This window comes from Panonychus citri, unplaced genomic scaffold (genome assembly GCF_014898815.1).
Source record: "Panonychus citri isolate SS breed McGregor unplaced genomic scaffold, ASM1489881v1 Contig00028, whole genome shotgun sequence".
Classification (NCBI taxonomy): domain Eukaryota; kingdom Metazoa; phylum Arthropoda; class Arachnida; order Trombidiformes; family Tetranychidae; genus Panonychus; species Panonychus citri.
The window spans coordinates 1,936,242-1,963,849 of record NW_026515433.1 but is presented as its reverse complement, the minus strand read 5'-3'; the positions used below and the strand labels follow the sequence as shown (position 1 = coordinate 1,963,849).

Sequence of the window (27,608 nt, the reverse complement as noted above, 5' to 3'; positions counted from 1 at the left end):
TCTTATTTATCTTCATCTTTTCTTATTTATCTTCATCTTTTCCTTTTTTTCTCTTCCTTTTTTTATCTTTTTCTTTTCGAACTTTTTTTCATCTTCTTTTCCCACTATTGATTTTCGAAGTCCATTATCACCCTCCCTCGATTTAAGGGCTTTAATTTACACTTTACACTCCATTTTCTTTCCTAATAACTTCATGTTGTTCCAAGAGTTTCATCGCTTAGGGAATTTTGATTATTTTCTAAATTCAATCTTCCATCATATGGAAATTATGATGATCAGTTAATTGTTTATCTCTTATAAGTTTCAATCGGTTAATCAAATGATTTCCACGATTGAATATCAAATATTAAAAATTCTAATTAAATTAAGTAATTAAATGAAATGATTGTAAATATTTCCCATGAAAATGATATTTGAGTGAAAAGGATAAATGATTACATTTGATTCTTAATCCTAATCAGTTAATTAACTGTTAATCTAATCAAGTGAGAGAGAGAGAAACAGATGAAAGATGAGAGACAGTAAAAAGACAGAGACTGGGAGGAGATGGAAGACAGAGAAAGAAAGAGAAATAAAAAAGAATTACTTTCGACCTTCGACCTCATTAGTTGGGATGAGGATGAAGATGGAGATGATGAGGATTGAGGATAAGGATGAAGAAAAGAAAAGAACATTTTTTGTAAAACTTTTTTTCTCTTTTTTCAAAAAGACAGAGAAAATTTTTCTTTCTTTTCTTTCTTTCATTTTTCTTTTTTTCTCTTTATTTTTGTCAAAAATCTCATTTCAATCTCAAAGTTTTCTAATCAACGTTTCTTACGAACACAATTAGTTGATTAACCCAAACAATTAGAACAATTAATTTCTCTCTCTCTCTCTTCAATTCTCTGTCTTTTTTATCTTCTCTTTCTTTCCTTTTCTCTGTCTTCTTTCTTTGGCTCCCTCTTGTTTCTCTTTCTGTTTCTATGTTATTTTTTTCTTCTTTCATTTGTTATGTGACTTTTTCTAAACGATTTTGCTCTTGTTTTCATTTCTCTTTCATTTAGATTTTAATCTCTTAATTGTTGTGAAAATTTGATTAATTAACAGTGAATATTAGTTTTCTCAATGACAACAATTAAAGTTTAAACGATGATCCTTTTTTGTGGCTATCAAAATGTAACCAAATGAATGAGAATCTTTTTGCTTTTTGTCAACATTTCAAATCAGTTGAACATTAATAACTTTTCCTGATTAATTAAGTCTATCTCTTAATATTATCGCCCATTCATCAAGCTAATTAATGTACGTAATTTGTTTAATGAATAATCAATTTAATTCCCAATGACACTGATAATCTATCTTGTTATTGTTTCACACCTAATCTACTTTTCTGGTTGTGTTGATTTCTCTATATTATTTTGTGTTGTTGTTTTCCTTGTTGTTTTATTTAATTCCAGTGATAACTTGTTAATTTTGTTCACTAATTGTTTCTCTTAATCTTGTATTTCAAATTTAATCAACAGTTTCAATTGGAATCTCAATGTAGTTTATCAAGGAAAGCAAAATTTGAAACCATTTCTTCATCTCTCTTACTCTCTGTTTACCATGAATAAAATGTTTAATTCTGGTATCCAGTTGATTTCAAGGACTAAATTGACAATATTTATATTGATTATTTTCTGGTTATCCCATGGATTTACAACCATTAATTGTTGTAGTGATATATTTTCCAATCACATTGGTACAACTACTAATGATATGGTGATTAAGGAAGGCGACCCAATGGAGGTTGATTGTTCACTACTTACATCGTCAATGGATCTTGGCAATGGGACTAAGGTTAAAATTGATTCGCAAATGTTATTATTCAAATATAATGGAACCAGAATTCAAAATTCAAAGATTCAAATTGTTGACAATTCTACGATTAAATATAAAGTGAAACGAAGCTCAATGAAGGAGAGCGGATATTATATGTGCTATATTGATATCGGTTATGCTGATGTTAAGCCAAGAGCAGTTTGTGGTTCTTATATTACTATTGCTCGTAAGTTGATTAGTTGATTTTCGTTGTGAATCTATTTTGATTGTTTGATATATATTGTCTTTCCTGTGTTTAGATGCTCCAAGTGCCAATGATTATTTCAATTTGACTTGTTCTGGATTGGATTTGAAAAATTTTACCTGCCAATGGGATTTACAGAGTTACAATGTTGCCACTGATTATCAATTGAGTCTAATTATTCATGAAAAGTTCAATTATTCAACCTGTCCGAATCGTATCTCTCGAAATACTTGTAGTTTTACCACCAGAGATCCTTATCCTTACCTGATTTCTGACAAAAAGCTCAGATTCCGTTTGGATGTTTCAAACAAATTTGGTTCTATCTACAAGATATACGACATAGACCATTATTCAAATGTGATTCTTGATTCAATTTCATCGTTAAATTTTATCTCAAGTGGCTCACAAAACATTACAATCTCATGGGATCCTCCCAACAGTATTGCTGATGATCCTTATCTTGAAAATATAACTGAATATCTATTGAATGTGATCCCAATTCATGGTGATGAAAATTCAACTCATATCGATGATATCAAGCAAATGGAATCACCTTTTACCAAAACTGTAACGGTCAAAGGAATTAGAGAACTCAAACTGGAAGATTTAATTCCTTTTACTAAATATCGCTTCGAGATTCGTTGTCGATTGGTAACTGATGCTGGTAAAAGTAAATGGAGCAAAGAATTGGTTGATTTTATTCAAACAGAACCTGATGGTAAATATCTAATCATAAATCACTTTAAGTTGACCTTTAAATTTATCGATTTTTTTTCTTGTCTCTTTCAATTCTTCAACAGTTCCTTACTATTGCCCTATTTTACTACCTGGAGGTTTTGAAATTATTAAAAGATCTGATACAAGGTTTGATGCTATTGTTTATTACGAGAAAGTGGACGAAATTTATTCTAATGGCCCTGATTTCATGACCATAGTGAAGACTGTTCCTGTTCATTTGATCACCAAAGTAACATCGCTTTCACTGTTAACTGGCACAATTGATTCACCAATTTCAATAGCTAAACGAAGCGAACATCATTCGAAAATTTTTCCAACGAGATCGCAATCGAATAAAGTATCAAACATATTGGCACCTATTTCATCAAAACCCTCGATAATTGTTCCTGGTGCTCCATTTCCTCCAACCACGAATTTCATCAATCCTCAATTTTCAAGTTTACACGTGAAAAATTTGAGTAACACGTTTGATCTGAAGTTGACAATGCTTTCTATGAACTCTCTTGGTCTTTCTCGTATATTCAATTTTATTGCAATTCCTAGTTTGAGTCTGAGTAAAGTTCATCCCGGTGTTGATTCAATTTATGCAATTAAATGGAATGATAATAATTATACTCTTTATTGGACCGTTTCATCAGTGGAAACTATCAGAGACTTCAGCATTTTTTGGTGTGAAGTGATTGACACTCCTCAATGTGATCATCAAATTAATCATGTTTCTGCTCCAAAGGAATTAGATTCAGTTTATTTGACAATAAACTATAATAAAGTACAATTTGGTATCTCGGTAATGGATTCAGTCTATGGAGTATCAAGTGGAATCAAATGGAATCAATGTATTGAAGATTCATCAATAATTCAGACTAAAAATCGTTTCAAAAGATTTAATTTAATCTCGATTGGATCAAAGTCTGTCTTGGCAAATTGGCTTCTTGATTGTCCGGCTCTGGATCATTTCTTGTACAAATTTGAGATACACTATTGTAAACTCAGTCATCCCTGTTCAGAAACATTGACAATCATCAATGTTGATAAATTACTCAATGAATTGTTGATTGAAAACTTGGAATCAAACACTGGCTACAATTTTACAATTTATGCAGTGACCAAAGTTAAAGGTCAACGATTGGAAAGCTCACCGATAACAATTGAAACAAAAGTCAATGCGGTCACTATAATTTTGACCGTTTCAGTGATCATTGGTTTAGTTATCTTGATATTAACTATTCTGTACATTTTATTGATTTTTACAATAAGGAAACGTAAAGTTGAACGGAAATTGAAAGAGACCGTTGATTCCAATTGGATTCCCAAAATGCCGTCACGATTAAAAGGAGATGCAAACATTTTACTTAACCCATTGGCTCGAGAGACTCGAAATGAATACGAAAACAAAGAGTACATGAATAGCGGATCGAATACTAATCTAAACAAATTAAATGCCAAAGGATTTAATTCGAGATTCGATCAACAATTGACAAAAGATTGTAAAAACAACGTGTTCATTTTATCGACAATCAGTGGGAATAATCAGCTGACCGATATAATCCCATGTACAGCATCATCTTCATCTTCATCTTCAGCATCTTCATCTGTATCACCGTCATCATCTTCATCTTCATCAATTACCGGAGAACCGGATGAAGGATTAGAATTAACTTGTTCCATTGGTAATAATGAGAAAATTGTTGCAAATAGGAAGAGTTTAATTAAATCATTTTCTTCTGTATCATCGACATCATCTCGACGGATGAGATGTCGCAAATTATCTGATGGTGGTGGATGTGATTCGGAAGATTCTGGTTATTCAACTAAATTGTCAGATAAAACTGTTTACTATGAAGGTGATAAATTTACGATGGAGGGTTTGATTAAATCAATTGATGAAAATTCACCTTATATTGTTGTACCTGAAGATAAAAACTCTGGGATATCAATTGGCAATAATATCAAATCATCAGATGACATTAATATTAATCAGAATAATGTTAATCTTAGTTTATCTGATTCTAATTTAAGATGCAATGATCAAATAGCAATTAACGATGATTACAATTCATCTTTACCATTAAGAAATGAATACTTGCCCTTTACTGGTGATTATCATTATTATCTTCATGGAAACATTCAAAATCGTAATCACAATGAACCAGATGATGTAAATACAATTTCTAATGGTTATGTTTATACTTAAAAGAAACAAATTTTGTTAATTTTGTTTTTCCTTAATTGCTTAATGATCATACAATTTGATAGATCACATGAATCGACAAAATCTCAAAATCACATCTTCACAATTACCATGGAGACACTTGTTAAATATTCTCTCACCTGATGATAAAAGGACAAAAATTACTCTTCCATTTTATTTTCCTACCTCTTAATTAAATTAATTTACTAATCAAATTGATGATCAATTTTGCTTCTCAATCCAAAATCAACTTTTTAAATCTAATGGAAAGCTTATCCTCTCATCTCTTTCTTTTCTCCCTCTCATTGTAACTTTTCTTTAAATAAAGTTAATTCTACAATTTAAAAAGTTTTCCATCCAATTAATAATTTCAACTATCAATTAAATTAATTCACAATTAATTCAAGCGAATGTAATTCTACAAGTTTGAGTTTAATCATTTGTTAGAACTTCAATTTGAATTTCGCGGAAAATTGTTCTTCGTTACCATGAGAACCACTAGAGGGATAGAAACAAATGTTGATTAGTTTTGTTTCCTCTTCCGTTGTAGCTTTTGGTTTGAGTTATTTTTTTGGTGATTTTATTAATTAATTTAATTTAGTTTCTTTGGTAATTGTTTTACGATTTAAATTAGAATAATGGCCCAACGACAAACTCTCAGGCGACGACTTTGTTACAATACACCATCAAACAGGCGTAAGATGTAAGTAAATTGTGGAAACAATTTTATCTTCTTTGAGTGAATTGGCTAATTTTGTCATTGATTAGTTCTCATTGTAATTGTTTAATAGTTGGCTGATTGTCTTTGTGTTGTTTTTTTATGTTATTTTGACAATTTTAATCTAATGTGATATTGTCTCTTTTTTTTGCTTTCGACTTGATTAAAGTTCCAAGACTCCAGGAGGAAGACTTGTTTACCTTTACCAAAAGAAACCTGGTACTTGTGCTCGATGTGGAGATTGTAAGCTTAAGCTTAGAGGAGTAAGTTTTGTTTTACCAATGACAATTATTGATGTTTTTTTTATTCCTTTCCTTGGTGTTTGTTCATATTATTAATTGTTTACTTTTTTGCTTTTTACAGTTAACATTTGCCCGACCTCACAAATTGTCAACTCTTTCCAAAAGACACAAGACCGTCTCTAGATCACATGGTGGTGTACGATGTGCTTCATGTTTAAAGAATAGGATTCTTCGAGCCTTCTTGATTGAAGAAACAAAGATCATTACCCAAGTCATGAAAGCACAGAAACAAATTAAGGCTTAAATCAATCTCTGCTCTTGTAAAATTTTTGAATTAATTCATTAAATGGGTATTAAGCCTATTTATACACATTAATCAACACATTGTGTTTCGTCATTAAAAGATAAAGAGAGGAACAGGGTTAAAGATGGTGAGAGAAGACAGGAGACATCGAAAAGACATCAAAAAGAGATACAACAGTGAGTGATGATTAAATGAGATGATGATATATTTGAATATGAGAAAAAGAGACATTTACAAAAAGAGTTAGAGAGAGAGGAAGAGTGAAAAGATGGCGATGATGATGATGAGAAAAGCAGAGAGTATGTCCGACGAAACGAAGAGAACATGAAAGGAAGAGATCCGTTTATCTGAAAGAAGATGAAGATGCATGAAGATGAATTGCGACTATGATGAAGAAAAGAGACAAAGATGAACGATGAGAATGATGATCAATGATGTTACTTGATGAAATTCGTTGTTGATTTGCTAGAAATAACTCGAGAAAGTGAAGGTTTTTTGTTGGTTAGAATTTTTTTCTTCTTTTTTTGCTCTGCTTTTTTGCTTTTGTTTTGGATTTTTTTGTTTTTTTACCATTTTTTTTACTTTTTTAATTAATAGAGTATTTGTAGCTTTTCTTTTACAATTAAATTTCACTCGTAAAGATGATCCATGAGCCTTGAAAACAAAACTTTGCTAACGAATAGAAATTAATCCATTTTTTGTTTCATTTCAAAACACTGAATCAACAACTGCACGTAGAGCAAAATTAACACTCGCTGAATCTAAGGTTGATGGTTGAGGTATCGTTGAGATTGAATTAGTTGTATTAGTATCAGTGTTACTAATTGAATCAGCATCATTTGATTGAATATGATTAGTGTTATTTGTAGTTGGTGTTGTTGCTGATTCTGTTGTTGTTGTTGTTGTTGTTGTGGTTGTTATTGTTGTTGGTGTTGGTGTTGGTGTTACTGATGTTGTTAGTAACTGAGTTGAAGTTGATATTGGTGTTGTTGTTATTGAATTTATGGTGTTGTCATTATTAATGATGATGTTTTGTTTTGGATTTGACGTTAATGTTGTTGTTATTATTGGTGCTTGTGTTGTGCTTATCGTCTCGGATGATGAAAAGGAGATCATTGATGAAAATTGATTGTTGTTAATTATTGATGGCGAAAAGGAATGTTCAGGTGAAACATTGCACGGGTATAAATTAGTGTCGCAGTTATTGGTAATCTTGATTTCCTCCTTTTCTTTTAATCTCTCCAATTGTTTCCTTTGCATTTCAAAAAGCTCTTTTTGATGGTTATTAAAACTTTCTATGTCCAAAGTTTCATTATTTGGCTTATTGGTTGACGAAAAGGATTCAACATTTTCATCAAAATAGGTTGGAAGGTCAATATTCACTATGGGTATTGGATTACCGTGTTCATCGTAAATTGTTTCCGGTTCTTGATAAACTTCTTCATTTATACAACTTTGTGGAGATGTTTTCGGACGATAATGTATCCTAAATTGTGAAGAAACAAAGAAACAACAAGTAGAAAATTAATTACCAAAATAAGTTTCATGGTTCCAAAACAAAGCAAAAATGATAAACTTACCAATCTTTTTTTATTACATTCACTAATTCATCATCTTCTTCTTCATCCTCCTGATTAGAATCTAATTTTGACCAATATTTATCCATAGGTGTCCAAGCACGATCAAAAATTATTCTGTTTATGGGAAAAAAAGTAAAGAGTTGAATAAGTTAGAAAAGTTATCAAGTTTGATTAATTTCGATAAACGTACCTTCCTCCCCTCCCAACTCTTCTTCTAGAAAATCCGATGCAACGTTGATTAAGTCCAATATTAATTGATGTGAGACAAAACCTGTACCGTTTATCACCTAATCCTCCTTCATCAGAACTACACCAAGGCCAATTGCCTTTTTGTTCAATAAGAGGAGCATGATATGAACATCCTTTCTGCCTTTTGAAGGCATAAGGACCATCGGGATCTTCGTCTTCTTGATCTGATGTTGGTTGTGATTGACTTCCATTTAAAATCTCATCGTCTGAAGTGTAAATAAATTCAGTTGATTCAGTCGATTTAGTTTTTTGGACAAGAGCAGCTCCCTGCTTATGTCGCCGACGGTATTCACGTTTCCGTCGGGGTGGTTGGAGAGTTTCATCAATCTGGTAAATTTAAAGTAAAAGAAAACAAATCATTAGTTGAATGAGTTCCCATTATTTAACAACAAAATGTAATTCGAACACTTTAATTCCCAAATCGAAACTTACTTTAGAACGAATCTTATCTCCTTGTTTTAACATTCCTGAAAAGCTATTAAAAGGTAAATAGGTAGAAGAAGGTTTTATCAGCCGTAAAGCGGAAACTTCTGCTAAAACTTGACCAGAATAATCACCCATCTCGTACCTGGAATTTGAAAGTAAAAAGATTATTAAATAAAAATGTATCGATAAAAAGTTGACCAATGATAATTTACCTTTTCTTGAAAATATCTAAAGTTAGTTGAAGATGCTCGTTTTTCAACTTCTCCCGGTGTTTTACTAGTGATAATAAATCTCTGTTGAGGGAAAAGAAATTTAAATAAGTTCGATTTGATAGAGATATCGAATAATACGACGAAGAAGAAAAAGATGCAATAATAAACGTACACAGCCCTACTGATATCCCTTCTAAGTTTAAGCATCTTCTCATATGATACTTCATCATTTTTACGATTTTTTCGAGTTTGCATTTTCTCTGTTCTCCTTCGAAACGCTACATATGGACTATTATTTGTTGTTCCATCGCGTTTCTCCGTTTTAACTAATGGTATTAAAGATTGTTGAGTTCGTAATCTTTTGTCAACCCAATAATCGTAAACTGCGGTAATCAGATCATCTCTTTCTTTGAGCAAAAGTTTAGCCTCGTCTATTAGAACAACTTGTTGTCCCGAACTTTTTTCCAATTTATCCATCATTTCTTCAAATTTTAAAGGTGTTAAATCGGATAAATCTTTCTGTTGTCCTAACCAGGTTTCATCTTCAGAATCTAAATCATAACCAGGAACTTCTTGTTCAAAATCAAATGGTGCAACGTGAATTAGCTGCCTGGGAAGCTTGAAATCTGTTGGATAAAGGGCATTATAAAAATCATCTGGAGCTTTAAATACTTCGGGTGTAGGTATCACAAGTTCCCCCGTATGACCGAAAGCTTGTTGAGCAGATATGGCTCGCTGCAAATGATGTTCCTAGATAATGGTAAAAGGAAAAGAAGAAGCAATTAGTTTGATTCGTTTGTTAAAAGAAAAGGAAAAGAAAATATAAACAAGAAAACAAAGGATGAAAAGTGAATGCAAAAACACTGATCAACTAAAAGAATCATAATTGTCAAGATAAAGATCATTGATTCATCTGTAAGTAAACTAATCAAGTCTAAGGTGATAAAGTAAGAAAATGGAAAGAGTTGCAATTGATATCAATTGCACAATGATTCTAGTCAATTTTTCTCAAAGTTTACAATAATTGGAGTGCTAATATACAATTAAAAATTGAGAAAAAGAGAAAGTATCAAGAGATAGGTAATGAGAAAGGTAAAACAAGAGGGAGGAGGCAAACTGTATACAGTAAATGAATGGGGATTGAGAAAAAAACAAACAGAGAAATGAAAAAGATCAGATGTATGGGAGACTAATTGTGACAATTAGGTAACATTATCGGATATGATTAGACTTACACATTCCTCCTCTTTTTCCATGCCAGTGGGCATTTGAGGTACAGATCTGTTAATAGCCGCAAAATCCGGCAAATCTGGAATCTCCTCAGACCTAAAGACGGGCATCATTTTGCTGCTGTCCAGGGCACGAGCCCTGAATGATAGTTTGCTCATCCTTATATCACCACAGGGATCTCGGCCTCTCATTAAAACACTTTTATCCACATTTCAGGCAAATAATTAACAAATTTAAATACTATTTAGACGATTAATCAATTAATTTGAGATGCAAAATGATCAATGTTTTGATTTGATTTCAATATTTTCCAATCTTTTGTCCAATTTTTTTCTTTATAGACCAAACAACGCCCTCTACCTTTGGGCGAAAAGAGAAACAAATAATCGCGCCAAAATTGAGTTTCTCTTTTGGATCATTTCATCTCAAGTGTTGTTTGTTTATCTTTTTCACATTTTTGTCATCATTTATTGATTGATTTTCTTTTTCTTTCTAATTGTTTCTTTATTTGGCTTTTAATTGTTTTCATTTACTTTGTGTCTCTGTCTTCCATCTGCTGATTGAATATGTCTTCTTCTGCTAGTTTATATCGACGTTATCTTGAATTGGTTAAATTGTGGCCCATTGATTTGACTAAAGATGGAAGAGATTTTGGTCAATATTTGCGTAAACGAACGGGAATTATTTTCAGTCAAGGTGAATTAACTAGTGTCGATGTTAATTATCTTGAAAAAAGGATTCAAGCTTTGGAAAGGATTTCATCGGATCTTCATCGTAATGATAATAAAACAATTTACTTCGCATCAGCAACTGGATTAGATGCTGCAACTGCTAAACAAGCAGTTTCAAATGAAGCTTTAGCAACCAAGACTGAACTCAATGCTTTTGAACAAATTAAAGCTTACTTTGGACAATTATAGTTATCTACAATTTGACTGTTGTATTGTGTTAGATAAGAAAATTAATTAATTATAGTAATTAAAATGAATTCAAAATTTTAACCAATAGTAAAGTTTATTCATAAGCCACTAGATGGCAGGAGTTTAATGAAACGAGCGAAGCTCAGAAACGGCGACGAAATGGTTAAGAGCCTCAATTTGTTTGAGCGAATAAGCGGTTGGCTTATAAGCGAATAGTGGGAAATCAGCTAAGCCAGTTGATTGTCTTTCTTTTTTTCTTTCTTTTGTTGGTGGATTGAAATTCTCCTTCAGCTGAACAAATGAGCCAATTGATTTTCTTTCGCTATTTCTCAGCTGAATCTCTCCAATAGGAACAACGACTCACTAAACGGCTGAATAAAATCTCTTTTTCTCCAAATCAAATTTTGTCAGAATTGTTTTGTAATTTTTGTTAATTAATCTATTTAATTAATCTTAAGTTAATCTCTTTTAGTAAAATTTATTGTCTTACAGATTAACCAAGGTAAGTGATTGATTACAAATTCATTTGCATTCAATTGATGTTTCATTTGTTTATAATTGTGAATATTTTGCATCTCTCGCTCTCTCTTCCTTTCTCTCTCTCTCTCTCTCTCTTTCTCTTTCTCTCTCTTTCTCTCTTGTCATCCACACATACATAAGTTGCCATGTATCTTGTGTAGGGATGGAAGAGAGAGAGAGAGAGAGATGAGAAGATGATGAGAAAGAGAAGTGAGAAAGAAAAGAGAGGCTTTTGTTTCCTGTGACTGTCTCTTTCTTTTTCATAAGCTGCCTCTCTCTCTCTCTCTCTCTCATTTAGCCCTATTCAATAATTGTGATATTTTATATATTTTATCATTTTATTAATTATTTATTTACATATTTAATTTCTGTTCTTGTTTTTATTCACAATTGTTGATTAACTTTTTTTTCTAAATCTCATTTGTTATTGTTGTTTTTCTAAATAATCTTGTAATTCTAATTCTAATTCTAATTCTAATTCTCTTTCTTTTTTTTTCTCCTTGCCTTTTAGGAATTTAATATATCTGTCTATACAAAATATATATACATACATACACTTAAACAAATTATTTAGGGTGAGAGCGGAGGAGATTTATCCTACAAAAAAAAGTTTTGGCCTCAATGTGTTGTGGTCAGCATGTCCACAGTGTCGGGGCTTGCTTCAAAGGAGGACAAAGACAAAGGATCGAAACAAAAGTACAGTTCATTGAATATTAATAATCTCTACAAAGGCAAAAGTCTTGAAAGTCCTAAGACAGCAGGTAAGTGGATAAACAATACATTCATCATGATTCACCTCTCTCTCTCTCCTATTCCTTGATCTCTCTTGTGTCAAATCAATGTTTTCATTTTATTGGTCGACATCTTTTTTATTAGTTATATTTGCATCTTTTTCTTTATTAATAGTCTTTGTTTCTCTATTTGACTATTGATATTGTTATCGGTTGAATTAGCTTATTCATTCTTTTTCTCCTTACTTTACTATTTCTCTCTCTCTCTTTTTATACCAATTTTGTCTTTCTTTTCGCCTCTCTCTTTCTCTCTATTTTTTCTCTCTTTCTGGTTCAACCCTTTCCGCTACCTCTTTTTACTCAACCTCTTTTAACCTTTTTTTTTGTTCTAATCTTTTTTCTTTCCTTATCTTTTATTGTTTTATCTTATTGCAGTTGTTCCCAAACATGGTCTTCAGACATTGGGTAAAGTGGGCGCTATTCGCCGTATTCCCCCACCAACAAATTTGCCTAGTTTGAAAAGTGAAAACGCCGGAAATAATCCTAACGTAAATCTAGTTCCAAGCGGTGGTCAAGGATGGGTAAAAGACAAATCACAAGAGGAATCTACAAATTCTACTACACAGCAGGTGACTCAGGATTCATTGAATTCCTCAGTAACTGGTCAACCAGCGGACTCTTGCAGTCAATTTCATGGAGACAAGAATGGTTCAGCGGTTGTGGCAGCAGCCATAAGGTCACAAGAGCAGCAACAACAGGCGCTTATGTATGGTGAGTATCAAATATGGTTAAATATCTTCTTCTCCAATTGAATAGATTTATTATTAATACTTGACATTACTCGATTACAGGCTCAAATGCAATTGCTTCAAGGGAAAGAGGGAACGATTCCTTCAACCCGGCTTCTGTTGTAGCAGCGAAGAACAGCAACGTAAACTCTCGAAGCTGGAGCACTATCACATCAACCGACGAAGGTGGTCCAACAAAGAGCTTTCTGGTTCATTCTGGTTCACCTTATTTTCCCCAAGAGTTTCCAGAACTGGATGGTGGAGACTCAGGAAAAGAAGGAGAACAAAAACCAAACATCGACTACTCCTATGGCCCAGGGCCAAGCTTAAGACCTCAAACAGAGGGAAGCTGGAGTCGAGGTACCGGCTCAACAAGCAAACCATCAGTGTCTACCGCTTCATCGTCTTCATCCATACCAGGAGGTGGAGGAGGAGGAGTAAATGTAGGTGTGGGTGTACCTGGTCAAGGGTTACTTCCAGGAATGACTGGACCAGTGCCCCAATCTCATCAACCACAGCATATGATAGGAACGGCAAATATAAAGACTGCCGGAAACCAACTAGTGAACAATGGCAACGTCGTAAACGGACAATCTGTGTGTATTGATAGTCCACAAATAATTGATCTTCATTTACAACAAGTTGTCAACAGCTCGGCTTCATTTCAAAATTTTCATATGTTTGGACCATCAGTCGGAAATATACCAGGTAACTTTTTATTTCTCACTACCAAAAATGGTCTCTCCATTTTCATCTGATCATTCATTTTAAGGTGACACACAAAAAAATAGTGTACACTTAACCAATATCATAACTATGACACGATAATTTATTCAATTAATTCTCGATAAAAAAGCTCCTACTAAATATCTTTTGCCTTAATTAAGTGACACCTTATTTTTGTCCTGAATTTGAATTGGTTTGCTATTCTTTCACATAAAAGCTAATTCATAATTGTTTTTTCTTTCTTTTTATCAAATCAATTTCTCATTAAATAGGTGCTCCTAATCTTCAACAATTTAGATCAATGGTTCCTTCTTATGTAAGTTTTCCATTCTTTTCTATTTCGCATCTTCTTTCAATTATTTTCTCTTAAATTTCTTACACGCATCTACTTTTTACATCTACAGTTATACGGTCGGATACCTGGTAGCAACTTTCCCGGAATGGTTCCACCTACTCACCTCCCGACGGGATATCCTTCATTAGGACCTGTTCAACCTAACTTTCCAAGAGCACCTTATCCAGATCCTAATAGGTAGGATTCGTTTTTTAAAAATATTATACTTTTACTCAACTCAACTGGGATCTTTTCAATTTATTAATACTTTACATCTTTTCTTTTTCTCTTTCACCCAGAGCTCGAATTCTTCATTCATCCCAAAAAACTCATCATCAAAAATCTCAGTCAGAAGACGTTGAGTCTTCGTTTACCGAAAGAAAAGGAATTGCTCCAGCAATTCTAACGGATAAAGATTTAAAGGGATTTGATGAAATATTGGATAGTGAAGGTATTGACGATTGGGTTGCTCCTCCCAATGACATTGACTATAATGCTAAATTGGTGTTCAGTGATGATGAAGACAGTACTCCTAGTCATCAGAATAAAGCACCAACTACCAAAGGTACTTCACAGAATAATGATACTGCCAGCAAATCAAGAGAGACTGGCAAACTTTCTAAAGAACAGAGAGACGAAAATCGTAGTATCAATAAAGACAAAGAACGAGAAAAGGTGAGTTGGATTTTTTGAAATCTAAATATAAACTCTTTCTCTCTCTCTCCAAACTAAATTCTTCATCGATTTGAATATTCAATTTTTGACAATATATTTTTTCTTTGCTTTTTTAGAATGATATTCCCAAATACCGGCCTCCTATGGCTAAATCAGCAAATCAGTGGCCGGCTAACACTTTTTCCGCTGTCCAAGAGCCTGGAAAACCAGTAAGCGATGCTCAATCTAGTGGAAGCTCCAGTATAACTAATTATGCTCCCACTAAGAGTAAGAATGATTTCCCTGATGACGACGAAATGTGGAAACAGCGTAGTCGTCAGCATTCAGATGAGATGATTGCTGCTGTTGAAAGGGCTAGAAAACGTAGAGAAGAAGAAGAGAAAAAATTCGAAGCAAGTCGACTCGCTGCCTTAGAAAAAGCCAAAAGACTTGAAGAGAAGACTCGCTTAGAAAGACAAAAATCTGAATCTAGGGAAGGGTCTACATCTCTTGAGGACAAAGAGAATAGAGAAAAAGATAATCGTCCAAGAGAATCTTTAGATGATAGATCTACTCATTCGAGCGAAAGTCACGATGAAAAAGTCATCAGAGATGGTCAGCGTTCCAATCAAGGCAATTTCTCATCATCATCATTATATGGAAAAACATTTACTAAAGAGGTTCCACCTCGATTTCAGAAACAGGTAAATTATGATTTTCATCTTTATTGTGAATTTTGATAAATCTAATGTAAACGTTTTTCCTTTAATTACTATCCAGGCTGAGCTTCAAAGACAATTGCAACAACAACTTCAACAGTTGCAACATCATCAGGCTCACCAACATAAACCCCAGCAACAGCCAGAATCACAGAATCAGAATCAGACGCAGACACCACAACCACAACCACAACTGAAACAGTCTCAACAAACTCTGCATCAAACACATCAACAGCCGCTGCCACAGCCACAGCAACAGCAGCAGGCACAGCAGCAGCAACAACAACAACAGCAGCAACAACAACAACAACAGCAACAACAGCAGCAGCAGCAACAACAACACCAACATCAACAGCAGATAATTCAGCAACATCATCAACAATCCATTCAATCTCAATCTCAGGCTCAACAACCACAGGTTCAGTCTCCGGTTCAACAACAAACATTACAGCAACCGTTGCAACAATCTTTGCAACAATCCTTGCAACAACCACCAACACCACTGTCTCTACCGCAGCAGTTATCACAACAGTTGCCTCAACAGCTACCACAGCAACTTCAACAACAATTGTCGCAGCAAATATCACAGCAACTGCAGCAGCAGCAACAACAACAACAGCAACAACAGCCCATTCAGGTTTCATCACAACCACAACCTCAACAATTGCAGCAACTTTTACAGCAACATCACCAACAACAAAAACAAACACTAGCTAATGTTGCCCAACAACTACCAATGACACAACAACATCATCAATTGCAACAAACGCAACACCAACACCAACATCAACACCCTCTTCATCACCAACTTCAACATACTCATCAATCACAGCACCAACAACAACAGCTTCCTTTGCACCACCAGTATCAACAACAATTGCACCAATTTCAGTATCAACAAAGCTTCCAACATCAATTTTCCGCTGCTTTAAATCAACCAGCGCTCAGTGCTGGTTTCATACCTTTGGATAAGAATGCTCTTAGTGAAGACTTATTTGAATGGAAAAGAGACTTCAAAGATAATAAATGGGGCTTTGAAAGTTGGGGTAGTAACAGTAGTAGCCTCAACGAACGTTCCTTGAATTATGAACAGGTTAATCATGCCAGTGATCCCATCAAAGAGAAAGCTAGTCATCTCTCTCCTGATGACAAGTCTGATAATCACAGTGATCAGCTGAAACATGGTAAAATTGATGAATCCGGTATTAAATCGTCACTGACTTCTTCAAGAAATCATCCCCGTTCTAGTGATCGAGATCGAGATCGAGATCGTACCCGTGATCAAGATCGAGGTAACGACATTAGAGAGCGAAGGCGTCGTGAAAGTGATAAAATTGTTAGAAAACCTCATAGTTCTAGAAGTAGTAGCCGATCAAATCAGTTGAAAGAGAAACATAGTCATGATCGAGAGAATAGAGAAGAACGTTCAGATTTTTCTCGTCGAAGTGGACCTGGTAGTAGCGGTAATAGTAGTGTTGCAGGTGGACCTTCATTCAGAGGAGGTCGTCGTGAATATCGTGGTACACGATTACCAACTGGAGGGCTGGAAAAACCTCCTCACTATAATAATGATGACAAGTATTCCAAAAATCTTGCATCTAATCCGCGGAAAATATCACGCACTCCTCATAAAAGATCTTCTCTCTCGGAAACTTATCATGAAAAAGATGAACGTAAACGAAAGAATCAAATTAAAGGTGATTCGATTGATAAACATCATCTAGACGATGAAGGATCAAGTAGAATTTCATCAAAAGCTGCTGGTGATGAGGCTTCTTCTAATCGTCCTGAGAGTAAAAGTGTTGGTAGTGATAATACCAATCAAGATCGCTCCGTGAAAACCAATCATCTTACTCTCGAAATGTGGTTATACCTAATGAAACTTTAAATCATGATGAATTTAATGTTTCTCATTCTCACAAAGATGGAAATAAATCAAATCATTCATCTACCAATAGTGGTAATTTCAACAAAACAGCTTCAGGAATCTCGTCCAGCTTTAGTTCAGAGGGTCATCCAGAGAAATCAAATCAGAATCAAGGCCGAGAGGAAGGTAAAAAGATTCGTAATGTAGCACCGCCTTTCCGTTCAAATCCAAAAGGAGATGTTACCCGTTCATATGGTCCATCCAATTATGGTCCACCTCCATCAAAAGCTGCCTTCGAAACTTTATCTAAGAATGATGGTCATAAAGGAAACTCGGCTATGAAAAAGGAATCTTCTAGTTCCTCACCAAACTTTGATCCTCCAAACAACAATAATACACCATTTTCATCAGTGATCGCCCCTCCTCCAAGTGGAGGTAATAACAATCGACACGAATCAAATTATGGAGGAGGTAATTTTGACCGATCACGAGATTCAAATAATGACAACAAACCAACGGATCGACATCATGTTATTGCCATTGGAAGTGAACGAAATGTTAATCTATCTAATCATCACAATCGTTCATCCAATTATTCCGGCAATCCAAAGAACAACAATCCACGAGACAACAATAACGATGGTTATCGACGCTCATCAAATGTTAATTATGTTGATTCTCATAAATCGAAAGATCTTCCACCCAGGTTTCAAAAGAAACAAACCCCAAGTACTAATAAAAGTAGTAGTAGCAGCAGCAGCGGCGGCGCCGGCAGCAGCAGCAGCGGTAGTGGTGGAGGACGTTTCAGTGGAAACCCACGTTCTAATGCACCCAACGGCGGGGGTAATAATAGTGGGCCAAATAAATCCAACCGTAGTAACGAGGATAATTCAATTGGAGGCTCTGGTGGTGGCGATGAATCAACAACTGGTAAAAAAATGACGAATAATAAACCACATCAATCACAACAATCATGGGATAATAAACAACAACAAGCTAATATAATCAGTGAATAATTGAACTTTTAAACCAAATTCAACAGCAAAAATCCAATTTAAATCTAATTATACTTGAAAAACACATAAAATTCAACAAAAAAACACATGATGATATAACACTACACACATAACACACACACACACATTACAAAAAAAAATGATGGATCAAGGAGGAGAGGGAAACGAGCTAAATAGAGAAAAAAATAATGTTTAAAATGTGAACAGGAATTCAATTTTAATTATTAACAGAAAGATCTAATTGCTGAGCTATTTCTTCTTCTAAATTTCGTCGAATGTGATCTTCTTCTTCTTCTTCTTCTTCAATTTCTTCAATTTCTTCTTACCCATTCGGAAACAAAACAAATAAGAGAACGAATGAAGACAAAACAATTAACGACCATTCGACTCAAACAAACAATTTAAAACAAAACACATTTTGATTAACAATTTGAACCACTGCTTAGGTTTCACTTTCAAATTAAAAACAACAACAAAACCAACATTGGAATGACGTCCTGTCTGTTTGTGTATCCGGCATTTGTAATATTCAAAGGATTAAGCAACTCCCCCTTTGAATGCAATATTATCATAATAAAAAGAAAACAAAATAATCTCCTCTCATTAGGAAAATGTTCTTAAATATATAATATAATTTATTATTTAATTACATTGAAAGAAAATGAAGGTTAGATGATTAAGGTGACAATTAACTGGACGTTTCCCGTTCGGTGGGGAAAAGTGGAACCGCGACAACATCGGTGTGTCTCCTCCTCCAATCTTCAATATCGACGATGATCTTAAGAGCAGAAAGAAAAGTTGACATGATCGAAGTGACGAAAATAAAAGTAATCAAATTAATAAGAATATATTGGATAATCTTATTGTAGATTAAATAATTAGTAACATAATTAAGATAACCAAGGTAAGCCAAGTAATAGAAGAAGATAACAATCAATGGAATGATAATTAGATCAAATTTTGCTCGTTCATCCCGTCGGTACCATTCACGGCAAGAGGGCCGATTAAAAGTGACCACAACTCCACGAAAAGGTTGACTACAATATGGACAATAACCAGAGACTGAATTACTAATTGTCCTAATTAAACATTGAATATGAGCTAAATTGTTAGGATATGAACAACCGCAAACGTTATAAACATTACCGACATTGTGACAATAACGACAAGAGTTATTAGTTGATTGTGGTCGGAATAACGATTGATTAATAGCTGATCTTTTAGGTGAACGTGGAAACATGATTAACTAGTTAATCATAATTGTCCATTGGAAAGAAAAAAAAGTAAAAGTGAAAATATTAATCCAATTAACTTAATTGTTGCCCCTCATCGAATCCTTAATTTTTTTATGTTGATCAAATGGTGATAATTGAAAGTTAAACATTTTAATCAATTGATTGTTTTTATTTGGAGAGCGAGAGAAAATAGAAAACCAAAGTTGTAGTCAATTAAATTTAATTTGATTGAGTTGATAAAATGTTTTTCCACATTTAAGTTAATTGTTGGTGAAGAGAAAGTTAAAAATAATTTTCAATCATCAACAAATTGGGTTAAATTAATGAATTGGTTATAAGATTACAACCGATCGATAATATTTGTCTCAATGAAAGAGGAGGAGGAAGATGAGGATGAGAAGGTGAGAGAGTTGATGGCTTCTCGGTGTAAGAGGCATGTTCATGGTGGAAGATGAATTGAGTTGATCATCATTCTCATCATCATCATCATCATGTCTTTCTATCGCTCTGTCTATTTCAATTGAGTTTGTTTCCTTTCATTGTAGTTTAGTTTCCTATGAGTAGTTGTAATCATTTAGTTAACCATATGGATCATGTTTAAAGTTTAACTGTGTCTTTAATTGTTGGACTGATATGGCAAATAATGGGCCACCGGGGTCAACAATTAAACCGACAACCAATAAATTGGGCCTTGACCTTAAGGTGACCACAAGTTCTGATCCGATTTTACCTCAAGAAACAACAACAACCTCCGACCATGGGACCCAAAGAAAGCTTCATTTTCTGCCTTTGGTAAATTGTTTCGAAATGAATTATTTCATGATCAGGTAATTATCTCTTTTGTTTAATTGTCTTAATTGTTTACCTTGAATATTTCTATTTAGAAAATATGTAAACAAATTGTCACAATTAATCACCTTTCCAGTTTCGATACTTGAATGTTTCTAACTCGTCGATTGTTGTTGTTGTTTTTTTCTTGTCACTTTCATTATATTGATTCTTGGGGTTTGATTGACACAATCAATTGATTTGATGTTAATTTGGTTAATCAGCTTAATGATAAACCCTTTTGGAAAGCTAATTTCTTAATTTCGGAACCAATTCTGTTCGGTACTTGGGATGGTGTTTACACCTCTTGTGTTATCCACCTTTTTGGTGTCATCACTTTGATCCGAGCTGGATGGATAGTAGTAAGTTAATTGTTACTTGATCATCAACAATACAAATCAACCAATTAACTGATTTCTAATCCAATTGATAATTTATCTTTTCTCGTATTTCAAATGGACGGTTACTTGTTGATCTTGATCGTGATGATTTATCTTTTCTCGTATTTGGTGATCAAAAATGGAAACGATTATTTTGATCCTGATAATCATGATTAATCTAATTACCAGGGAAATGCTGGCATATTATTGGCCATTGGAATTGTCCTTCTTAGCCTGGGAATTTGTTGTATCGCTGTAATCGCCGGAATCAAAATAACGGAGCGAGTGGGAGGTGGGACAATCCATTACTGTTTGTCCCAAGTTCTTGGCGCTCGACTTGGCGGAGCAGTTAGTTTGGTCTATTGTTTTGGTTCGGTAATTGACCTTTAATTTTACAAATAACAAGAAAATGAAAAGATTAAAATTGTAATATTTCCAATCCAATATTCTTAGTGCGTTAATTGTGCTCTTCATGTGACCGGTTTCGCTGAATCAGTGGCTCTCCTAATCAATAACGGTGAACCCTGGTTCCAAACCGCCATTGGAACTGGATTAATTATCGTTCTCTACCTAATCAATATCGCTGGAGTTAAATGGGTTGTTAGGCTTCAATTTGTGATTCTTGCAATTCTGATCATGGCTGCTCTTGATTTGGCTTTTGGTTTATTCATCTCACATGATCCAAGTGAGTTACTTTGTTTAATTTTCACTAAGGTTAAAGTTCATCATGATAATAATAATTGATTCATTGATTGAATTGGAAACATGTTATTACTCTGGTTTTACTCATGTTGGCAAATCCATTTTTACCTCCATTATTTTTTCATCATTTGCCTCCCATTAATATTGTTCTGAGATGATTAACTTTCATGTTTCCTCATGATTATCTTTGATAAGGTACTGGAGTTATTGGTTATAATCGAGATAATTTCTATGCCAATTTAAAGCCTGATAATCTTGATCTGTTCGCGGTGTTTGGAGTGTTTTTCCCCGCTGTCACTGGTGTTTTCGCAGGTATCAACATGTCAACCGATCTTTACAATCCTCGTGAATCAATACCAAAGGGAACATTTTCCGCCATTGGAACGGCCTTCTTACTTTATATGCTATTCATGATCGGATTGGGAAGTGTTTGTACTCGGGCCACTTTACTTGGGGACACGATGATTGCGGTTAAAGCTTCAGCCGTTGGTTACCTGTTACTTGCTGGTATTTACATATCATCCATGTCGTCCAGTTTGGGGTCACTTTATGCGACACCGAAAATTATCCAAGACATGGCAGTGGAGAAAATTATTCCCGGAATGAATTTTCTGGCCAAAGGACGCGGACCCAATAAACTTCCCATTTATGCGTTAACAGTTTACGCAATTTTGACCTTTGCATTCACGATGATTCGAAGTGTCAACTTATTGGCGACAATTGTCACCATTCCATACTTAATGACCTTTGCCTGGGTCGAGTATGCCCATTTCTCGCTCTCCTTGACCACTGAGATGCAATTGATGAGAGAGGAAAGGTTCACCCGATATTCACCTTCATCACCCACCTTCTCGATAAACAAAGGGGCCAAAAAAGTTCAAGATTATGGGGCAACAGGTAAACCCAAGGGAGAGATCGGAGGACGCGCTGGATTAGATCAGTTATTCCCGGAAAGAACAACATTGACCACTAATACGACCACAACGACAACTACAACTGGTTCATCGGCACAACAACAACAAACCAAGAAAATTTATGTTCGTCGTGAACAAAGTAGCCCGGAACCTTCAGACTCCTCGATTCCCTCCTCTCCAGGCGACCAAAGTTCAATGATAACCGAAGAGGCCGATGGCGAGGCCTCAGCGCGTCACTCGAGCTTGGGCAGTATCTCACCTGGAAAACGCGACGACATCTATTTAGCCGATGAATGGAATCAAACAGTTAATCGACTTTTGTCGAATAAATTTCTCTCTCTCTTCGGGTCATTGATTAAGGTCATTCTTATGTTCCTTGTCCATTGGCTTTACTCATTAATCATCATTTCGATCACGATTATCCTTTGGTTTTACATCGGCCATGTAAACAAAGGCGTTTATCCCGGAGTATCTCAGGTCAGTCTCTATGAATACACACGGATGAAAATGCGACGGATTTTCAGGTAAAATTTTCCTTAATTATTCTATAGAAAATTGAAACAATCAACTAATTGTCTTGTTTTCCGCAGACGTGACGTTCATGGTGATTACCAACATTTCATAGTTACAACGGATCCCGATGTTGATATAACGGCCTCACAATTAACTCAAGAGGGAACTGATTTCGCCGCAAGGGAAAAATATCATCAAACAATCACAACACACTAAATTGTTACAATTAAACGACAGTTTTAACTGTTAAATTTTATTTTATCTCAAATTGTCACAATTATACATTCCAATTCTAAATCAAATTTAATCAACTCTTTTTCTCGTACCAAAATTTGTGTGTGTGTTTAAAATGAAATCAAATGAAATGTTTAATTGTTTATCTTTCATCCTACTTTTGTCAATCAAATGGATTAACAATCAAAAAGAAAACCTCAAACAATCAACTTTAATTGTTAATGAAAACTTTTTGTCACAATCAAATTCAATCAATCAAACGAAAGTACTATCAAAGATTATTAAAAGAAACTTTTTAATCAGTTAACCTTAATACCGGATTTAATTTCATAAATACCCTTAAATTGTTGCAATTGATTATTGATCACAATTAGCTAATTGGTTCAATAGTATTTTAAGTTTATTTGCATTTTCTTTTAAAAAAGGATTGAAAATTTAACAATGGAAAACACAATGTATTAGTTGATACATTGATCATTTCTAATTAGTGATTAACTTCAATCATTTATAATTAGTTATCAAGTTGATTGTGAAGATGATTAAATTATGGTGAAAACCTTGAAAGATCCTTGGGATTTGGGAGGTTGAAAAATTTGTTTGGAAATGATGTCAATTAGTTGATGAAGATGATTATGATTTGGTTTGTTTTTTGGTATATAAATTAAATTGTTAGATGAACAATTAGATGGATTCATTTGATTTAGTTGTTTCCATTCTTGCAAGCATGAGGATGAGCGTGGAAATATTAACAGAGTAATGGATGAGTATGGAAAATGATGTTCGAAGGTGAAATTTCACTTCTTCCGCCGATCAATGATACATTTTGGACAGAACCATTTTCCTTTCGGCTTAATGGTCAGTCCAACGCATGCAAAGTGAAACCATTCAATTGGACAATCAGGATTATCACAGCCAATCATTTCACCGAAAGAGACTTGGTGACAAACACAATAAGTTGGCTCATTAGGATCAACCGGCATATCGAGTACATCGGTACTTCCAGTAATCGTTGCCAGAATCGACGTTTCCGAACCAGGAATAGCCGATAGAGCCAAAGACGGATCAGGTCCAGATTTCTGTTTCTTTGACCCTTTGTCCTTCCCAAAGATGTTCTTCCTACGAACTGTGGCCACTTTCCGTTTACCCTTTGATCCTTTTGCTCGGCCTCTTTTCCGTCCAACCTTTGGTGTATTACTGGATTGGTAAAGTAACTTATCCTTCAATTCATCCTCTAATTTGGTCAATTCCGAGTCAAGTCGTCTAATTGATTTATCGATCATCTCATAAGTTTGAACAGAAAGTTGAATTTTATCATCGCTATAAGAAGTTGCTTTGGCAAACTTGTTACGTATCTCATTGAATTTCTCACACTTTTCTGATTCCTCTAATTCGTCTCCATTGTTAACATAATTCTCAGAGATAATCCTAATCCCGTCAATAAGATCTGGCGAAAGAGAAAAATTGATATTAAATGAGAGAAAATTCAAAAATTTGAAATGAGTTTCGGCTGAAGGATTGAGAGAGATAGAAAGAGAACAGCAGCTGATGCAAGAGAAATAGGAGAGAATAGAAAATCTTCTATTCTTCCATGAATCATGACTCTTTCAATGGAGAAAAATTCATCAGTCATAATCCTTAGTCTATCCAAAGATAATCACCTTGAGCTCTAATGTCCAAATCTCTCATCAAGGTAAAGTTACGCTGTAGATCCGCCGGTAAAGTATCCAAACCTTTTCCATGAAAGAGAAGAAAAAACAAAACAAATGAATTCAAATGAACAGATAGAAGAAAAAAAAAAGATGAGAGAGAAAAAAGAAAATACAATCAATTAGAATTTCAATCAATTCGAGTAGAAAATTTGAGAAGAAACTTAAATTGGAGGGAAATTATAATTTCTACTCAATGTTTATCATTCATCTTCATTCATAAACAAAGATATTCAATCACATAGACAGAATGAGAGAGAAAGAGAGAGAGAAGAGAAAAAGATAAACTCAATTGATTTAATCGAAATCAACAAGAGAATAGAAATTAACTGACTTTCAAGAAAACTCTCCAGATGAGGATTGGTCATGATTAGAAATTCGATTAAATGTTCCAATTAAATCACAAAGATGAGAGAAGACACAAAGAGAGTAAAAAAAAGAATAGAATATGATAGAAAGAAAGAAAAGAAAGAGAAATGAAACAGACACACAAAGGAAAAGGATGAAGATGAAGATGGAAAAGTCTTGGAGTTGGTTTGGTGTTTGTGGCACTTTTTTGGTGAACAATTTGTAACAATCGGTTGATTGTTGTTCGAATTAAAATTCACTATTAATTGATTGTTGGAAAATGTAAATGATAACATTAATTTGATGAGAATTAAAATCACAAGCAGAGTAAGAAAATGCTGTTTCCCTTTAACCTAAGGGCAGACTCATTACTTTCTTTCTGGTTTTCTCTCTGTCTTCCAATATCATCTTTCTCTTTCTTTTTCTCTTTCTTTTGGGTTCATTCATCTTTTTTTTACTCTTGTTCATATGCTACAATTATACAAGAGAAAATGTTTACCAATTAACTATTACAATCAACTAATTGTTGTTCAATTTGGTAAGGTTACAATTAGATTATATTGTGAACCATTTAGTCAATGGTTGAACAGATTATCTTATTGGTTGATTAATTGTTTGCCATTTGATGAATCAAAGTTTACTGCAAATGATTAATCAAAGTTTTTTTTTGTTTTTTGGTTAATTAGTTGATTACAATTGATTGATTGTTTTGACAAGATTTGATTGAGAGAGAAATTGATTACTTTTGGTTGATTCTTTTAAGATCAATCAACATTATTATGGTGATGATGATGATGAAACTGTTGAGATTAATCAGTTACCTCGATGATTGATTTAAATTGTTGGGTTTAATTGACTTTGAATTTTATCAACAAGCAATTTAAATTGTTCCTTTTCTTTTCTTGATCGGCCTTTGATTAGTTTTTGCTGTTCCACTGTAGTTAATGGATCCAAAAGTTTGGTTATTTCACCAAATCCAATAATTTGATCACCGTCACGAAAGATTAACGATTGACCTTCCAATAAGATGCACGATCGAAGCAATTTAATTTCAACTAAATCACTTGAACCAGGTAATAAATAATCTTTGTCTTTGGATAAAATTACCTGGCCCAGTAAATCACCCGTTTGAAAGTGTAAATTAACAAGATTTGTGGTAATTAAGGCTTCAACTTTTTGGTGAGTTGATTGTGACTTGAGAAGTTGTAATTGAACTTGAATGTTGTTTTGTTGATTAAATTCACCCGATGGACAGATTGTCATACCTAACAATTAGACGAAAGAAGTTGTAAATTAAATCAGTCAATAAATTCTAATCAGTTTCATTTCTCACCTCTGATAATATCATCTCTCTTTACTCCTTGAAGGACAATTTCAACTGAATCTCCATCAACGGCTTCTTCTAATACTTTGTTGAAACATTCAATGTAATTAATTTTCGTCTTTATGTGCCGATTAAATCCAATACAATCGACGATTTGACCTTTGGCCAATTTCCCCTGATTAATGGTACCAGTAACTCCGGTTCCTCGACCTTGTGGACTGTATATTTTATCGATGTAAAACAATCCTGGACAATTTAAATTCCTTTCGGGATTGGTAAGTGATTCTAAAGTGGACACTAGACTTTCAATTGATTCGATTCCATTGGGTTGATTGTTAAGAGCTGCGATTGTCGATCCAGAGATGAACTTAACACTGTTCGAGTTGAAACCTTCTTCGGTTATCATTTCTCTAGTGGCGAGTTCACAGATTTCAAGACTCTCATGGTCAGTTTTCTCATCGAATTGATTAATAAAACCTATCAGCTGTTTAACACCCTGTTGACGAGCGATAATTAAGTGATTACGAGTTTGTTCAGTTGGTCCTTCGTTACAATTGATCACTACAATTCCAATGTCCGAACCACTCGCTCCAAATATTGTATTCTTTATATAATCCTGAGATCCAGGTAAATCCGATAAGACAACATGTTTAGATTTAGTTGTGAACTCCAATTTACAGGGGATAATAGATTGACCTGAGAAGAATTTAAATAAGAAAAAAAGATCACATTTAGAAACGGAAAATGAGTTAATCATTTCGACTCAGGTTCCAGTTAATTTTACCTTTGCTCTTTTCTTCAGGTGATTTATCAATATCATCGACTGATTTATAAATGGCACAGTTTGATTTCGACTGGATTAAGGAAATGGCCGACGAAAGGGTTGTCTTTCCATGTCCACTTTGACCTAAACAACAAACATTGACATGAACTTTATCACGTACAAAAGGCGCTTTGTTACGAGGATCAGTTGAAGCGAAACGTTTCAAGAAACGATTAACAGAAGTTGAAGAAATTGAATAAGAGTATTGATTAAGAAAAGAGCATTTTAATAAACGCATGGTAATTAAAAGAAAACAATTAACAGGAGAAAATGAAAGGACAATTAACTAATCATGAATGAAGAGAAACGAAAACAATGTGATCCGTTTAACCAGAAACTCCAACAGCTGAGTTACCATGGAAACGAATTAATCAGATGACTAATCTGTTTATC

The 27,608-nt window shown here is 34.1% G+C and overlaps 8 protein-coding genes across 9 annotated transcripts; 5 read left to right on the top strand and 3 right to left on the bottom strand.

The window, feature by feature from the left end:
* The first annotated feature begins 982 nt into the window (after positions 1-982).
* On the top strand, positions 983-5,321 carry LOC128396948 (cytokine receptor-like). Its single transcript, XM_053357598.1, has 4 exons — positions 983-1,281; positions 1,503-2,026; positions 2,100-2,762; positions 2,845-5,321. Exons 2-4 carry the CDS (start codon positions 1,585-1,587, stop codon positions 4,974-4,976), a joined length of 3,237 nt encoding a protein of 1,078 aa, XP_053213573.1. The 5' UTR covers positions 983-1,281; positions 1,503-1,584; the 3' UTR covers positions 4,977-5,321.
* Positions 5,322-5,504: 183 nt separating this feature from the next.
* On the top strand, positions 5,505-6,309 carry LOC128396957 (60S ribosomal protein L34-like). Its single transcript, XM_053357611.1, has 3 exons — positions 5,505-5,676; positions 5,861-5,954; positions 6,055-6,309. Exons 1-3 carry the CDS (start codon positions 5,612-5,614, stop codon positions 6,235-6,237), a joined length of 342 nt encoding a protein of 113 aa, XP_053213586.1. The 5' UTR covers positions 5,505-5,611; the 3' UTR covers positions 6,238-6,309.
* Positions 6,310-6,424: 115 nt separating this feature from the next.
* Positions 6,425-10,260, bottom strand: LOC128396950 (enhancer of polycomb homolog 1-like). The gene is made up of 7 exons (XM_053357603.1): positions 9,940-10,260; positions 8,877-9,454; positions 8,705-8,785; positions 8,499-8,634; positions 8,008-8,393; positions 7,818-7,931; positions 6,425-7,723 (listed from the first exon to the last, which is right to left on the bottom strand). The coding sequence occupies exons 1-7, from the start codon at positions 10,123-10,125 to the stop codon at positions 6,946-6,948; spliced, it is 2,259 nt and encodes a 752-aa protein (XP_053213578.1). The 5' UTR covers positions 10,126-10,260; the 3' UTR covers positions 6,425-6,945.
* Positions 10,261-10,357: 97 nt separating this feature from the next.
* Positions 10,358-10,935, top strand: LOC128396956 (ubiquinol-cytochrome-c reductase complex assembly factor 2-like). Its single transcript, XM_053357610.1, has one exon. The coding sequence runs from the start codon at positions 10,501-10,503 to the stop codon at positions 10,852-10,854; it is 354 nt and encodes a 117-aa protein (XP_053213585.1). The 5' UTR covers positions 10,358-10,500; the 3' UTR covers positions 10,855-10,935.
* Positions 10,936-11,198: 263 nt separating this feature from the next.
* On the top strand, positions 11,199-18,801 carry LOC128396946 (protein PRRC2C-like). Its single transcript, XM_053357595.1, is given in 10 exon segments — positions 11,199-11,356; positions 11,885-12,134; positions 12,540-12,875; positions 12,956-13,600; positions 13,891-13,934; positions 14,023-14,150; positions 14,252-14,627; positions 14,744-15,310; positions 15,387-17,160; positions 17,163-18,801. Coding segments are annotated over 9 exon segments (5,040 nt in total). The 5' UTR covers positions 11,199-11,356; positions 11,885-12,010; the 3' UTR covers positions 18,209-18,801.
* Positions 18,802-20,162: 1,361 nt separating this feature from the next.
* Positions 20,163-23,321, top strand: LOC128397036 (solute carrier family 12 member 8-like; the record flags this gene model as incomplete). The annotated part of the gene is made up of 6 exons (XM_053357700.1): positions 20,163-20,270; positions 20,496-20,633; positions 20,841-21,026; positions 21,105-21,336; positions 21,549-22,791; positions 22,858-23,321. Coding segments are annotated over 6 exons (2,046 nt in total), but the record flags the coding sequence as incomplete, so codon positions are not given.
* Positions 23,322-23,391: 70 nt separating this feature from the next.
* LOC128396954 (inhibitor of growth protein 5-like) lies at positions 23,392-26,029 on the bottom strand. Of its 2 annotated transcripts, none has more exons than XM_053357608.1 (3): positions 25,890-26,029; positions 24,673-24,744; positions 23,392-24,458 (listed from the first exon to the last, which is right to left on the bottom strand). In XM_053357608.1, the coding sequence occupies exons 2-3, from the start codon at positions 24,698-24,700 to the stop codon at positions 23,809-23,811; spliced, it is 678 nt and encodes a 225-aa protein (XP_053213583.1). In that variant the 5' UTR covers positions 24,701-24,744; positions 25,890-26,029; the 3' UTR covers positions 23,392-23,808. The 2 variants fall into 2 exon arrangements, with proteins under 2 accessions (XP_053213583.1, XP_053213582.1); XM_053357607.1 differs by lacking the exon at positions 25,890-26,029 and adding an exon at positions 25,055-25,565.
* Positions 25,719-27,568, bottom strand: LOC128396951 (elongation factor Tu-like). The gene is made up of 3 exons (XM_053357604.1): positions 27,177-27,568; positions 26,402-27,088; positions 25,719-26,333 (listed from the first exon to the last, which is right to left on the bottom strand). Exons 1-3 carry the CDS (start codon positions 27,451-27,453, stop codon positions 25,903-25,905), a joined length of 1,395 nt encoding a protein of 464 aa, XP_053213579.1. The 5' UTR covers positions 27,454-27,568; the 3' UTR covers positions 25,719-25,902.
* Positions 27,569-27,608: the final 40 nt, after the last annotated feature.